General features: G+C 48.0%; 1 protein-coding gene across 7 annotated transcripts in view; it reads right to left on the minus strand.

The window, feature by feature from the left end:
- Window positions 1-4,518: 4,518 nt before the first annotated feature.
- GLI2 (GLI family zinc finger 2) overlaps window positions 4,519-15,515 on the minus strand; it is a 193,005-nt gene continuing 182,008 nt past the window's right edge. For 6 of the 7 annotated variants that reach the window (XM_040561199.1, XM_040561201.1, XM_040561200.1 and 3 more), the window contains exons 12-14: window positions 14,218-14,499; window positions 10,558-10,894; window positions 4,526-9,690 (exon numbers count right to left, since the gene is read on the minus strand). In XM_040561199.1, coding sequence (XP_040417133.1) covers window positions 7,334-9,690; window positions 10,558-10,894; window positions 14,218-14,499 — 2,976 coding nt within the window. In that variant the 3' untranslated portion in view covers window positions 4,526-7,333. Of the gene's footprint in view, window positions 9,691-10,557; window positions 10,895-14,217; window positions 14,500-15,515 lie in introns of all 7 variants that reach the window. The other variant, XM_040561197.1, reaches the window with a different exon arrangement.

Genomic DNA, 15,515 nt, shown 5'->3' on the forward strand with positions numbered 1-15,515 from the left:
AAAATCCTCTTGATATCACTTTTACAAGACTACTTGGATGTCACATCTCAGCCTTGTGCTCTTCTAAATCCAAGATTTAGATTTGGAAGGTTTTTAGGCTAAACTCATTAATGCACTGTTGGTATGTGTTGAATTTTGGAAAGGGTTTATAAGTCAGATCAGATTTTAAATTTACCTTTTAATTTGTGCATTTACAGTCCATTTTTCTGGACGTGTTCAGTGGCCACAAAGCTGGCTCTCATCTCGGAGAGAAGTCTTCTCAAATACTTAGGTCTCATTGGTGCTTTCAACACCTAGACCACTGCTGATCTGTTCAAAATGCTCCCACTTATTCCAGTTAGTGATAGAAATGCTGGGATCTTTTTTTTTTTTTTTCCAATTAAGTAGAAACATTCACCTGGCTCAGCCCCAGTTTCTTTTCCCTGAAAACATTTTTCATTCTCACTGACAAGTCTCCAGACATTGCTAAGACAGGTGATCATTTCCTGAGCGTTCCTCGAGCAAGGTGAGACCTGTTCGGTTCCTGGATAGCTGCTAACTAGGGAAAGTCGCTGGCCTGCGATGAGGATCATCACTGGGAGCACCCTCCTCAGTGGGTGCTGGTGTTACATGGGTGCAGCCTCTTGGCCTGCACAGCAAAACCCGTTTCCTCGCCCCCTCCTTAAGATCTCCCAGATAGAGTAATGCCGCCCACTTTCAGTGTGCCTGGAGTAATGTTTAATCCTCTGTGCACTTCATGTAACACGATCGACTTTCACTTATTGTCATTATTGATGAGTGACACGGAGGTTAAATGATTTGCATCAAGACATTTTCCTCAAGAAAAAAAAAATTAACACATCACTTTTCAGTCAGCTGAGACACTTTGCTCAGGTGCCAGATAGCTGGGTAAGTGCAGCAGAGAGGTACCCTCACAGAGGGCTGCGGTGCCAGCAGGGAAATGGGGCCAATAAAGCCACCTGGAGATTATCAGGTTGCTGCTATGCAATAACAGTGGGCAGAAATGGAGAAGCACGTGTGTTTCCTGCAGCTTGGCCGAGCCGCTTGGGCTGGGAGCGCCTTTGCTCCGAGGTCTGCAGCCAAGGGCAGGAGGCTGGTGTTGCCAAAGGGTGGGGCAGGCCACCTACAGACTCCAGGCCCGGGCCTGCTTTGCCTCTCCGAGCCTGCAGAGAATCAGCCCCAGCCGTGCCCTCGGTCGCCGTCACGGCCGTGCCACCGCCACCTGCGTGGCTGGCTGGAGCCCCCCAGGTGCAGGACGGGGCTTGTGCCCCCAGCCTCACAGCCTGGCCTGGCGGTGGCTGCCAGTACGACCAGTTGTCTGAGTAGTGGGCATGGGGGGGGGGCAGGGAACAGAGCCCACGTAGGTGCTTTTGTTCCCCAAAGACCTTAATGTAAAGCTCTACAGATGTAAAATTGTCTTCAAAACTAGATCTCACACCCACAAATATGTCTAAGCTTCGCTTCCTTGTTTTCCTTTTGTCATGGCCAGCATCTCCTCATGGCCTCCAACATTCTGGAAGTGAGAGTAATACTGGGAGACAGAAAGCCATGAAAAAAAATTATCCCTGTTTTGACGTGAGTTTTTCTTCCTTCCCTGCTGCTCTCCTCATTTCACTTATCTATTTTAACCACTACCACGCTGTAGCACAAACCTGTGCTTTGGCCAACATCCAGCTGTGCAGGATGTGCTCTTCTACTGCACGATTCCCTCTGCAGGTGTCAGGAAAGCCGTTCCTCGTGCTCCTGAGTCAAAAAATGCAACTGTCTCTCTGTCAAGCACTGATAGAGAGGGTGTCCGTATGGGCAGAGCGCTCTGGGGTCCTTCCTGGAGAGGAACACGGAAGGCACAGTGATGGGGGAAAGGGAGGTATATGTGAAGGCTGTCTTTAGCTGTAGTCTTTTTGTATAGTCAAGGGAGGGAGAAAGGGAAAGGGGTAGGAAAAGGGAAAGTGAATGGGAGAGTGAGACTCTTTCAGAAAATTGTTCAGAGCATCAGACCAAGGTTCTGCTCTGAGTCCTTCCTTAAAAGTCCTCTCTTTATGGAGATTGCCCTGGGCTGTACTAAGTAAGAGTTAAGACTAGCCAGAGCAACCCAGACCAAAGATTTATATAGCTCCACGCCCAGTTTCCTGATGCAGGAGCTGCCTTTTGGTGTTTCTTGCCATGTCTGTTGCTCCTTGGTGATACCACCATACAAATTATCATAGAGATACAGTTGTAAAATGGCCTCTCTGATGGAGAAAAATGTCCACAGGATGCTTGGGCGCAGTAGCCACAGAGTTTGGTTTTCAGCAAGACATTGATACTCAGAGACATTTCCAGCAAGTGCACTGTTGTTGAGTGCAGCAGCTCTTTCAAAGTTGACAGCAGGCAGGCCACTGTGCCCCCTACATATCTGCCTGACAGGCCAGTGTGGTGAAAATGGAAATAGGGAGGGCAAGGGACCAGTGCAATGAATCACAGGTGTTAGTGCAATAGGAGTAAGCTCCAGTAGTCACAAACCTTCAGCGTGTGTGAAAACATCACTTTGCTTTTTTTTTTTTAATTTTATTTTTACAGCAAACATATTTAATATAGCCATTTCAATTTTTACATGAAGCATAAATCAAGGGTGAGAAATAAGTATATTGGCCACAACATAGGTTGTTTTGTAGCTTCTAAATTTCTTAAGTGTTAGGTCATTTTACTTACAAGTTAAATAGCTGTCTGCAAGAGGCCTTGGTTGGTTATAAATTGTCCTTCCAATAATATAAACCACACCATTTATTTACAACACGTATGCTCTTCCAAGTAGATCCAACAGCTCATAAAGAACAAGAGCTCCTATGTCATCCCTACTGAGACCACTGCAGTAAAGAGCCATTGGAATGACTCCGTACTCAGTAAGTGCAATCAGATCCAGCAACAGTAGCTTTTATGGACTTTTTCTCCCCTCCAGGAAAACTTTCAATATTAGTGCAATTTCAAAGAGCTATGACGGTCTTACCCAGAATGGGATCTTACTGCTCCTGTGCTTTCAATGGTTTTGAGAGTGGAGTGAAGTAACACTCACCAGAGGGTCAGAATCAGCCCTGTTAGGATGTTTCATTTTCATAAGGGAGATGATCAATTAAAAAGAGGGTTAACTGAATATTATGATGTTCTCACAGTTGTATAAACACCAAGGGTCTGGCTTACAAACACCAGTTGTTGCAGAAGGTTTATTACCTTCTTACTGTTGGACAAATGAGCCTTTCCATCTCTGTTGATTCCAGGATGGCTGGGCAGTAAAAAAGTGTATGCTGGTACATGACCTCGGGTATATTCCTAGGAAATATTGACCCAGTTTAAGTAATAAAGATGTTCTTACACAGGCAGAGGTGTGCCCTGATCAAACTCTAAAGTGAAATACTGGCTAGAAGTGGCATTTGATCTAGATTAGAGACTCACTTTAAGTGTTTGAAGTAGAAAAGCAGTAGGAGCTGATCTGAGTCTCCAAAGCCTTTTGTCAATAGAAAAGCTCTGAACTATTTCCCTTTAATAATATTACTGCATTTTAAAAAATGTTCTTTGTGTAGTTCTTGGACAGTACAGAAGGGTGTGATATTTATCCAACGGATTTACAGACTAACAGGATCATTAACATGTTAATCAACATCTTGTTCCCTGGCTCAACCTCAGACTGCTGAGACTGGTGCAAGAGTCACAAGAGCATGGGATTCACCTCATCCTGTGATAAATGAGGAGGATGACAGATGCCTTCCAGAGGACAATCCACCCCATCCTACGTGTCTAAAACAGGAAAGATTAATTGTGTTTTAGGGCATGTCCATCTCTTGCCACTGATTATGAGGGAACCCAGATTACGGGGTGAGGATTTGATCCAAATTTACCTGATTCTACTGATCAGCTCAGCAGGGATCTTGCCTGAAGCAAAATGAGGACATCCCTTCAGTCGCTTGAAACTTCTGGTTCATGTGCACAAAGTGCCATGGCTGATTCACACACCAACTGCTTTGCTTAACAGCTGACTTTATTCGAAACTCATTGCTGTGCCCATACTGCTCACCTATGAACAGCCTCCCCAACTTTCCCTAAAGCTCTCGCCCAGTCTGCATCCACCCACGTCTATGAAATCAAATTGAAAATCAATCATCTCTCAAGTGGCTGAGCTAACTCTTGCCGCAGTCAAAGGAAAGCTTCTCATCAATGAACCAGACCAGGCTCTAACTGGATCATGACTGAGAAATCTGTTGCTTACCAGGTCGTTTCCCATCATGTACATAGTAGACAAATTAATTTTTCCTTACTCCAAACCCAAATTTCAACTAGTCACTGTCATGGCTTATCGTGGCTTTGCTGATCTGAACCCAGGCAGCATCATGCAGTGGCTCACACACCAGGCCCATCCATCTCCTCACCACCCATTCCTAGGCACCACCCGAGTCCATCTGACTGTGTTGGTGTGGCAATGCCAGACCAATGCCAACCACCATTATCAATAAAAGGCAGTAACAACAGGCACAAGGAATTATGAAAAAAATTACTTTTTAATGTACAAAAGGTTTATATACAGTTTCAGCATGTTACCTCTGTTCTTATGATGTAGAAAACAGCTAAAAATGTTCTTAAGATATAAATTTGACAGAACAATTCACCTACCGTACTTTTAGTAATGATGTCTTCTATACATAATATATACAGTGCTGGAATGGTTATTATAATACTATTTCAGTAAATGAAGGAAGACCACCACTGGAAAGTCTGAGAAATCTCAAGTCATTGGAGATTTGGTTTTGCTTTTGCATTTGATCTTTTGCAAATGAGTTATCTGTGAAGAGGGACTCAGTAGCCACCGTTGCCCTATGCAGCCGTTGAAAAAATCAGATTAGCAGTCAAAGGACACACAAAGGCCTGATCCATCTCAGCACAAGGGATGCCCAGTTGCACTCCAAGCGTCCAGGACAACATACAACTTCCTAAAACACGTACTGCCCTCTTTTCATAAATGCAAAGGCAAGGGCAAGGTCAGTAACTGCAGGAGAATATATACAGCGGACTATAAAACAATCCCTTTACATACACCTTTCACGGGAGACACAAATAAACAGCCAGGCACCTTGCTTTGCTTTCCTGTCCTCACACCCCCAGGACACCAGCAGAGTCACGGGGGCTCGAGGTGTGAAGGCCAGGGGTGAGAGCATCCTGTGCACACCCTTTGCATTTGGGATGAGGACAGGTGAGATCGCAGGATGCTGAGCAGCACCTCCCTGCGCCAGCTGTGCCCTACCTGGCAGCAGGGCTGAGCCAACCCAGCACTGCCAACCGTGGCTGCTGGGGTTTGAAATACTGCTTAGTTTGCCTGGAGGTAACACGTGGCATTTCACAGCAGCTCCTGGTCACACTGGGAACAGTGAGCCTGACACAACAGCTTGTGCAAAAGGAAAGCAGGGACGTTAGGACACCAGAAAGCACCTCTACAGAGCTGCCCCTGTCCAATGCAAGGGACAGAGTCAGAGGCAAGTGAGAACATCACATCAGTATGGAGAGGAGAGGGGAGATGGGAAGGAGAGGCCGAGGCCCTGAAGATGTGTTTGGTCAAACTGTGAGAACCTGGGGAGGATGTCAACTTTTTCCCTTCCCTTCAACAAACAGGGCACAAAGTATTTGGTGCCGTGAGAGCAGTCAGAAGTTAGACAAGTCCTCCTGCTCAAGCACATGCACCCCACCACTTCTACCCTTCTGTCTAATGACAACAAAATAAATAATGCAACAAGATTGACTTCAGTGCCAGATGAGCCTGGCCTTGGAAACAGCTAATCGTTACTATAAGCAGTTGTATTTCGGTGGAGGATTTGGCTTTGGGAGGCCCTGCTCCTCCCATCTCTTCCCCAAGAATGTTTGCAGGATATTCTCACAGACAGAGCCGCTATTTTGATTCAAATACCTGTTTTGAGACTACCCAGATGTTTGCCTACACTGCAGACTGCAGGTGCAGCGCTGAACTGAACCAGCCTGGGTACAAAGAGCAGTTTGTGGGTTGTCCAGGGTATACTTTTTGGATACAGCAGCTCTTTTCATGCTGACCAAAGTGGTGGGACACATTAATGCAGCACTGGGTCCCTGCCAACAAGCCTCCTTGCTGGGCAGGGTTTATTAGCTCATGCTTGGCCTCCTGTTAGTGCAGTCACGTGCCTGGCGTGTACACGGAGCCCGGGCAGAACCCTGCATGCAGTAAGTGAACCCTGGCCAGACAAACCAGCTCCCACAGCACTGCCTGCACACTGGGCTGAAACAATCAAAACCTCTCTCCATCACTATCACTTTTCTATACGAGCACCTTAGCTTGGAAAACCCAAAAGAAAGCGAAGCTGTTGCAAAGCTGCAGAGGGATATGGTAATGCATGCTTCAGAAATCTGACATTAAAAAGATATTCAGGGCCCCTGCAGGCAGTCCCCGTGCCGCTGCCACTCAGAGGGCGCACAGGTATGCGCGTGTGTCACTCTGCATACTGCAGCCGTCCTGCCACGGGGGATTACTTCTCAGTGATTGCTGTTCCCAGGCCTCTGCTCCACTCTGCACTTGATATAAACCACGTTGTAAACACATCTGATCAAAGTGTGCATTCACCTTTCAAGTGTCTCATCAATGTGTCTTTCCAATGTTTTCTCAGAAACACCACTATGTTTTTATAAATGTACATTTTATATACGCTTCTGGCAATACACTATATTTGATTTTTAAAGGAAGAGAGGCCTTGGCTATTTAACATGAAAGCATGGTAAGGCACTTTGCTGAGAAGCCATTTGGAATCGATGCTCTTTGCAAGGTACAAAGGTATTTACGGTATAAAACAATACTGCTGGCAGAGGGCTTGTTTGGAGACTTAACACTGCTCTCATCAGAGCAGAGTACATAGTATGGCTTTTATTCTGATCAAACCCACGTCCTCCCGTTTCTTTCTGGGGCGGGTTGAAAATTGAATTTTTGCAAACGTAACTAATGGAAGATGACGGGGAGTGCTATCTACAGGGCTGCCAAGGAGGGAGGGTTTCGTCTTGAACCACGCTCATGCAGTCTCCTAGCTTGGTGGCAATACCATTCAGTGCTCTGGGAAACCAAGCCAAAAATAATACTAGAGGTGCACCCTTGCGGTGCTGAACTGCCTGGATGTAGTTTACATAACTCTGTACAGAGACTTTTAAAAATTTTTTTACTTTGAATCCCTTTAATGTATTTAATACTTATCAAAAAAAAATCTACTCTATTGAAACAGATTATTTTTCAAAAGCACATTCATAAAACTGCTCCACACAGACCCCTTGGATAGCGCTCAGGCCTTGTGCTTTACTGTTAGGACATCATGTTGAGAAATTTACTCTCTTCCGCCAGCGTGGTCAACATGGAGCTCATATCGCCTATTGCCATATTGCTTATTCCCGTGGGAATGGTGGGCAGTGTCAGAGAGTTTCGTGGAGTCGTCAGGCGAGAGGAGTTCTGGGAGAGGTTCTGCAGGATGCTGGGGCTCAGGGTTCCCGACATCAGGCTCGAGTGGTCCCCATCGTCCATGATGGCATCAAAATCTATCTGGGGTGGCTCAAGACCTTGCGAGTCCACCGTGCTGGACACCTGGTTCGCGCCCGGGGAAGGCAGCGCAGCCGGCTTGCCGTTCAGCGCGCACTGCTGCTGTCTGACCCTGCAGTCCGCCTGATTATCAAAGCTGCTGTTTTGTTCGTACATGTGGATCTGGCCGTAATAGTACATCAAATTGTTTTCCCTCGTGCCATCCGCACACTGCTGAGCCAGCGCGGGCAACATGTCGCCGGTTCTTTTGTGCACAGCCTCCGTTGCCTCCTGGCCCGGGCTCATGGTGTTTGTAGGGTGGGGAGTTCTCATGTAGCCCAGCTGCTGCACGGTGCGGAGGCCACGGGCTCTGCTGGCCGGGCTCGGCTCGGGTGGGGGACGAGGCTGGACCATGCCGGCTGGATACGGCTGCGCCGCCGAGCCCATCATGCTCTGCTGGGGCTCATAGCTGGGCTGGTTGGAGGGCATGATGGGCTGGTGAAAGGCCTCTTGAGCCATGGGGAAGTTCAGGTGGGTCTGCTGAGATGAGTAGTTCTGCTGACTCGGTTCGTGCATGACCTGGTTCAGCATCGTGCGCTCGCTGTTGCTGCTGACCATTAGCGAAGGGTCGGTTGCCATGTCCATTTGCTGAGGGTGAAGGTGGGGTCCGGGCTTTGCTGCCATGCTGCTACAAGAAGGCGAGATCTGATTTGGGTTGCTGCTGATTGCGCTGGGGCTCAGCATCTGATGAGGTTGGTTATACCCTGTGTGCGAGCCCAGATCGGGGTTTATGCTGGGGCCTAGGCTCATCGGCTGCTGCCGCAGCTGCATACAGTTTAGCCTCTGACCATCCATGCCCACATTTCTTTGCATAAAGCTCTGCTGTGTTACATTCATGCTGTTCTCCGGTAGCTGCATCTGCTGCTGGTTGTAGCTCTGGTACTGACCAAAGTTCTGCTTCTGCTGCACCACTGCTAAGTTCCCTTGTGAAAACTGCTGCTTCGACTGATTGGACATCATATCAACCGTACCCGAGCTGACTTCGTTCCACTGGACAGGCATGTTATTTTTATTCATGTCTGAGGGAGCGTCAAAGCTCATGGGACACTCTGCCATCATGGGCCCCAAATGGCTCATGCTCGCCTCAGCCACCGCCATCCTGCGCTGGCCAGGAAAGGCTGTGGGCTGCAGCTTCCCACCTCCCTGGAAGTTCTGCATCTCGTTGCCGTACCCCATGGAAGTGCTCTCAGCCGCCGTCCCATTGTTCTGAGACTTGATGTACTGCACCACGTCATCTGGCAGCATAATGTCATCGTCTCCAACTGGTGCCTCCGCCTCCCCAGACATGGCTTCCATGGCGATGTTTTCGCTGATGCTTAGCGGCCGGGGCGAGTAGGTGTGCCGGGGGAGGCTCCCGTCGGAGCGCCCGTAGCTCTGGAGGCTGAAATTCCTCCTGTCTGCGGGGTGTGGAGGATGGAAGGGGTTCATGCTGTTGGTGCTGTTGAAGCGGTGAACTCGCGGGAGGGCCTGAGGGTCTCCAGCAGGTCTCCTCACTGGGTCACTCGCCCGTCTTGTGCAGTTGCCTGGAACCTCATGTGGAAATGCTGCAGCCGATGTGTAGCCATAGGTGTTCCCATCGCTGCAACGCCTGGGGCCTGGCGGGAGGCGGATGGAGGGCAAGGTGGGCTCTGGCCCGTCCATTAGTGAGATCCTGTTCTTCAGGGTCATCCTCTCCATGTTCGGCAGGGGAGTCGGAGGAGGGCCCCCTGTAGCAGCAGCGTACTTGGCTTTCAGCCTGTAGTGCTGAGCTGGCGTGAGGTTTAGCAGACCCGGCATCCCGCTGCACTGGCTCGCCTCGCTTGACCGACGGGAAGCGTCAGTTGAAATCGGGTCATAGGAGTCGGCAGAGCTCGTGTTATTGGGACGGTGCCCGAGCTGCGAAGCCTCGCTGGAGCGGCGGCTGGAGAAGTACGGGGAAATCCCTGATGATCTGCGGCTCACAGTGTAGGCAGAGCTGATGGTGCTTGTCGTACTATCACGGCGCTCGTTGAGTTGGTTCAGCATCGTAACCTCATTGACAGACAGCTCCATTATTCTTGGATTAGGCAGCGTAGCAGAAGAACCACTGCTATTTTCTAGAACAGAGCCTGAGAGAAAAGTTGTGGGGAAGGAAAAGGTTTAGTTAGCTGAGAAATTCTGCTTGGTAATTTTGTAGGTGCTGAAACAGAGACACAGTAAGCCACCCCCAAACATTTTATAGGAATGACAGTGAATTTCATTTGCTGCTAGTGAATTCAAAGCTTCATCTACAGCTCTGTGTTTATGCACAAAGAGCAAGAAGTCTGGGGAGAGAAGACGAGTTATCCCTGCTGCAGAGTATTTCAATGTGTACCCCCCATTGGTGCTCAGTTGCTGAGGAATTCCCTCCACATGAGCTTTTCTTAGTGGGGAAAAAAAAAAAAGTAGGACTAGTGTGAACAGAGTCATAGAAATTAGAGGAGCACAAAGGGATCATAGAGACACCTTAATCAGGAGCCACCAGTCAGTGGAAAACTAGCATATGAAGCTGTAGGGAATAGCCATGAGCCCTCGAAGTGACAGAAGGCCTGCTGGAGCAAGACCTGGGATGGAGGGCTTGGCTGTATTGCTGCTATGCTCCAGCAGTTTCCCAGGAGGCACATCAGCCCTTTGGGAACTGTTACTGCTGGAAAAAATCCAAGCAGGCTTGTGGCTGCCACTGGGATGCTGAGGACACCTGCAGTTGGGTTCTGGACAAGCTCAGGAACAAGAGACCTTCACCTCCCTTCATAGCTGTGCAGTCTGGATTTCTATTGCACATAACCAGATGGCTGTGTTTCCACCCAAGCTCTCCATTTTACCTGACATCTCTATTCAGCAAGGACTGACTCAGAGGCCGTAAGAAATGATCCTCTCTCAGGGCCGACTCTTAGTTATGAGACCTGAGACAAGCTGTGGAGGGTTCCTACAGGACAAGGCCCAGGCCCACAGCTTACCGTTTCCTGAGATGGGAGGCAGCTTGGTGTTTCTGGCTTGTGGAGCTGGGCTCACCCATGAGCAGGAATCCTTAACTGTCTTGAGTTTCTCTTTCTTGAGCTGTTCAAGTCGTTGCATCGTCGTCATGTGTTTCCTTAGCTGCAGGCTGACTGTCGAATTACCAGATGAGACCGTTGAGTCCACAACAGGAGCGTTGTCATCCAACGCCGTCAGATCTCCCAGACTTCCCCCGCTGTGCATGTTCATTTCTACTCCACTGTCATTGTTGTTGGTGCTGCCAAGGGGTGACGGTTCACTGCTGCATGACGACTGGCCACCAGGACTGGACTGACACATCTTGGGGAAGGAAAAGAGGAGGAGTTGGACAGGTGGAAAGAAACCAGGAGCCCAACATCTCCAGTGGGCTCCATGTTTGGCCCTATCCCAGGTGCAGAGAGGAACCAAATGATGTTCCACCAAACAATGAAGGGACAGATGCTTCTTGAAGAAAAGCAGCACACTAGCTGGTTGTGCAAGGTATGTTGCAGCAAGCATTGGCTTATCTAACACAGGATCAAGGCCTAAGTATTTCTGACACAATGTATTTCTGTCTTCAAAATACCCTAACATATAATTACGCTAGCTGACAAACTTCCCAGCCGGGTATAAACCTGGTTTACTGTTTGCAAACTCCCACTTGCAGATAAGAGATAAGCAGCATAAATGCTTATTTTATTTACATTAGAAATTGCATATCACATTGAGGAGTTTATTTGCAGCAGATACTAAATAGTCTGAACTTGCTCTGAGGCAGCAGTTGCTGCTGCCCAACAGGATGCCTGGCTTCTCTGCTCGAGGCCCATGCTTCAGCAACTGTCAGAAAATGGGAGTGCTGAAAAGGCAACATGCTTTGCCCCAGGCCAAGGTGGGAGTGCAGGTGATGTTTTATTTTGCCCTGTAGTAGCCTTCATAGGCAGGGCTGACTGGCTCTGATGGCCTCACAGCCCTTCAGTCAGGATGATAGAGATTGCGATTCCACGATTTAATGGGAGCTGTGATGCTGAGAACAATGTGACAGGGGGAGTCCTCAAGCATTATGCCCTCCCCTTTTTGCCCTTGAGCAAATATCCCCTGTCCCTCCCCATTGCTCTGCTCCGTACCCCTCTGCCCCCTCCCCGTGGGGTTTGCTGGAGACAGGAGATCTGCTGGAGACCATGCCTTATGCAGCTATTTTAATACAAAGGATTTCTTTGCTCACCTTAGTACCGACTGTCCTTAGGAAGGTAGAGTAAGGAAGGGTAAGTGGGAATAAAGAACAGGTTGTTAGGACAAAGACAGCATTGACAGAAAAGACCGTGTTAGTAAAAGGAGGAAGAGGGGAATGCAGAATACAACGCAAATTGCAAGCATCTCCTCCTCCCATACCCTGCCTTCCCTGCCACAGACTTATAGAATGGTTTGGGCTGAAAGAGACCTCTAAAGATCTAGTCCAACCCCTCTGCCGTGGGTAGGGACACCTCCCACCAGACCAGGTTGCTGAAGGCCCACCCAATCTTGCCTTGAACACTTCCAGGGATGAGGCATCCACAGCTTCCCTGGGCAACCTGTTCCAGTGTCTCACCACCCTCCTAGTAAAAAGTTTCTTCCTGACATCTAATCTAAACCTACCCTCTCTGAGTTTAAAACCATTACTGCTTGTCCTATCACTACAGGCCTTGGTAAAATGTCTCTCTTCGTCTTTCTCACAAGCACCTTTTCAGTTTGTAGGCCCAGATAAAAACCCCTACGAGCGACTTCCCACCGGTCTCTGTACGTTTGGGACTAGACCCAAAGCTGGGTCAAAACAAGGGGCCTTGGAGCGATGGGAACCAGTGAAGCATCTCACCCCTCCCACCACCCTGGCCCTAACCAGGAACGAGGAGATGGAAGTGAGCCCTCCAGGTCAGATGCTGCCTGTTATATACACATAAGTGAAAGCACTGGACAGGGAGAGCATAGAGGAAGATCCGACCCATGGACCCTGCTGCCAGTGAGACTCCTTGGCTGCAGCCCTCTGAGTGCAGAGCTGGGAAAACAAGCTCACACCTTCAGGAGAAACTGGGTGGGGAACCAGTTTTGTGTCCATGTTTTCATAATCAAAAAAGAAACACACAGACGAAGAGTACTGGAGAGAGGTCATTCTGTCCAGTGGTTCTCACAGTCCGTTTTTATAAGCCAGTGCTGAGTGTCAGTAAGGTAACACTGTTCCTTTAGTCAGTAAGAGACAACTTGGATGTGAAAATACTCAACTCCTTCCTAACTGAAACATGAAACTCATTACTAACTTGTCCAAAGGCACATCCCTTAGCCTTCTCCAGACAATCTTTGTACCTTCAGGGCATGTTGTTTGATTGGAATAACAATCTTTTAGCTTGGAATCAAATCAAGAAAACATGTATTTTGGAGCTCAAAGTTTTTTCAGCTACAGCAAGAAGTTTGGGGACTGTATTTACACCCTCCTGCACAGGTGAAGGCCATTTCTGCCATATCCAGCCCATACCCTGCCCCACTCTGAGCTGGTACAGGAGATCAGAACCCTGGGTATGAAGGTGAAGATAATTATAAAAGGTAGAAGTGCTCCCATGTGTTCATTGCCCCTTCTCCTTCACCAGCAGCAGTGTGCTGAGGAGCAGGCAGACTCCCTCCATAGGCTGAAAGAGCCTTGAATGCATTTGGGCCCATCACTATACGTACTTGGTTAGCACCACTGACCACGCTACTGCCTACTGTGGAGCTGCTGTAATGGCCAGAAGGCTGTTAAATGGTCTTTGTTTCTGCTAGTGGCAACTCATGGGGCTGTAAAGCATGATCATGGTTGACTGCAAGCCCATACTCTGTGGGCCACAGAAGGACTATTCATTCTAGCTCACTTGTTTATTCCTGGCACCACTTTCCCACCCTGTCATCCCACTACAATTTTCTTTGGCAGCTGGGGGTCCTGCAGTGAACTTGTATATTCTTGAGCTGAGTATACTCCTCTAGCTGAGCCTTCTTGAGCAGGGGTTGGACCAGATGATCTCAAGAGTCTCCTGTCAACCCCATTGATTCTGGGCTTCTCTGTGCGGTGGACAGGCCTGAAGAACTTAACTTCAAGATACCCAGAAAAAATAAAACAGCTACTTATATCCCCATCAGCTCCAGCAGACCACAACATCAGGCCACAACAGCATGTGCCAGCAAAACTGTGCTGCAGCAGCCTGTAAAGAAAAAAAGGGAAGAGGGTGGGGAGGAGAACAAAGAGAAAAGGGATGGACTTCGGCTTCGAGACATATTCATTGATCTGTTTCCTATGTCTGTTGCTCAGTTTAAATTGGAGAGGAGGGTAAAGCTTATTTGACCATAACTCTGTGATACTGCCATGTTTTACCCATGTGCACAGCAAAGGCAGGCCAAGCTTGATACCAGGCATCACGTGGTCCCCGTGACTCCAAGGGTGGGAATTTGTGATGCTGGGTAGGAAGGTTCAAAATGTACTGGACTGGGCCCTGACCTGCAGTCTCATCTCTGGACTTGATCTCTAGGGTGTTGGCAGGTGAGGGGCAACTGTGGGCAGAGGTAAATCGCATACAAATGCTTCATGCCCCCATTGCATTGGAGAAATTAGGGCCCATGTGATTTCTGCCAAGAGCAACCGCTCTTACCACAGAATTCTCTGTTTTTATCGTTTTGACTTGTAAGCAATCCTCCATGCTCCTCGTGGTGCTGTTGGCCTCGGGGCTCTCCTCTGAAACCTTGCTGCTTTGCTTGGCGCTTGCCTCATTGTCCCCATTTTCCTTGAGAGGAGGTGGCCTTGGGTGAACGTCATTGCGCTGCTTCTTCGTGACGTGGGCATCAGGCCCGTGTACGGTCTTGACGTGTTTCCTGAGGGAACTAGGGTCTGTGTACCTCTTTGTGCAGCCAGGGATTTTACAGACGTAGGGTTTCTGCAAATACAAGCAGATATTGTGTTATATTTAGAGTAAGTTCAAATATTTCAGGTACATTGTATGGGCCAAGAGAATACGGTGAACATGGCTGCTGGCAGCAGCAAAATGTGGAGCATCTGCTCCACAGGGTTTTGTAAGACCAAGATCTCCAAGATATGATATATGGGCTGCTGATGATCCATACAGACATGGGCAGTCATTTGATGTTGGCTAAACTCCTTGTTTTCAGTTGCTGGATTAAAAGACAGCTAAGAATTCATGAAATACTTTCCTAATACTACTTTCCCATGTATGTATTTGCTCGGGTGGCCACAGGAATGTTTTCTGATTATGGATGGGAGGGAGGTAATGTAGGGGACTGGCCATAACACATTCTCTCTGCTAAGGTGGGGTCTACACCATGAAAATGTCTGAGACCTTCTGGCTGATGGAATTCCAGTGAAACCAAGCCAGACGGGATTCACCCTACCCAATCTATCATACCACTCCAGCACCTGTCACCTTGAAATCTGTTATTGTGCAAAACAAACCACAGGCATGCAATGTTTTTTTTCTGATGATAGCACTCTAGTCCTGAATTCATGAATCATTGATTGCCACAGGAAAACAAGACTGAAGCCATGCTTCTGAAAACAGAAGTCAGCAAACAGATACTTTTCTTCTTTTAACTTTTTTTTTTTATTTATTGAGTTTCCAATTCCAAGTGCATTAGCACCGTAGTTGTTTGAGCTGGTGCTGCTGCATTGGAAGCTCTGAATTCATCACAAGTTTCGCTTACAGACTCACAGCTACTCTAAGTATTTTTCTGCCAAGGCACTGGAATAGATCCACAAAAAAAAAAACAACAGATAGATGTTTGAAGGCTACCCAAGATGACCATTCCTATTCATTTTTTTAATCTTTTTTCTAATTTCATCCAGAAGCTTGAGAGAAAAAATACAAAGGAGTGTATATTCTTTTCAGAAAGCCACCACCATCACATGAAAAACACTGAAAGTCTGTTTTTTATTCAA

Source organism: Cygnus olor, chromosome 6 (assembly GCF_009769625.2).
Source record: "Cygnus olor isolate bCygOlo1 chromosome 6, bCygOlo1.pri.v2, whole genome shotgun sequence".
Taxonomy (NCBI): domain Eukaryota; kingdom Metazoa; phylum Chordata; class Aves; order Anseriformes; family Anatidae; genus Cygnus; species Cygnus olor.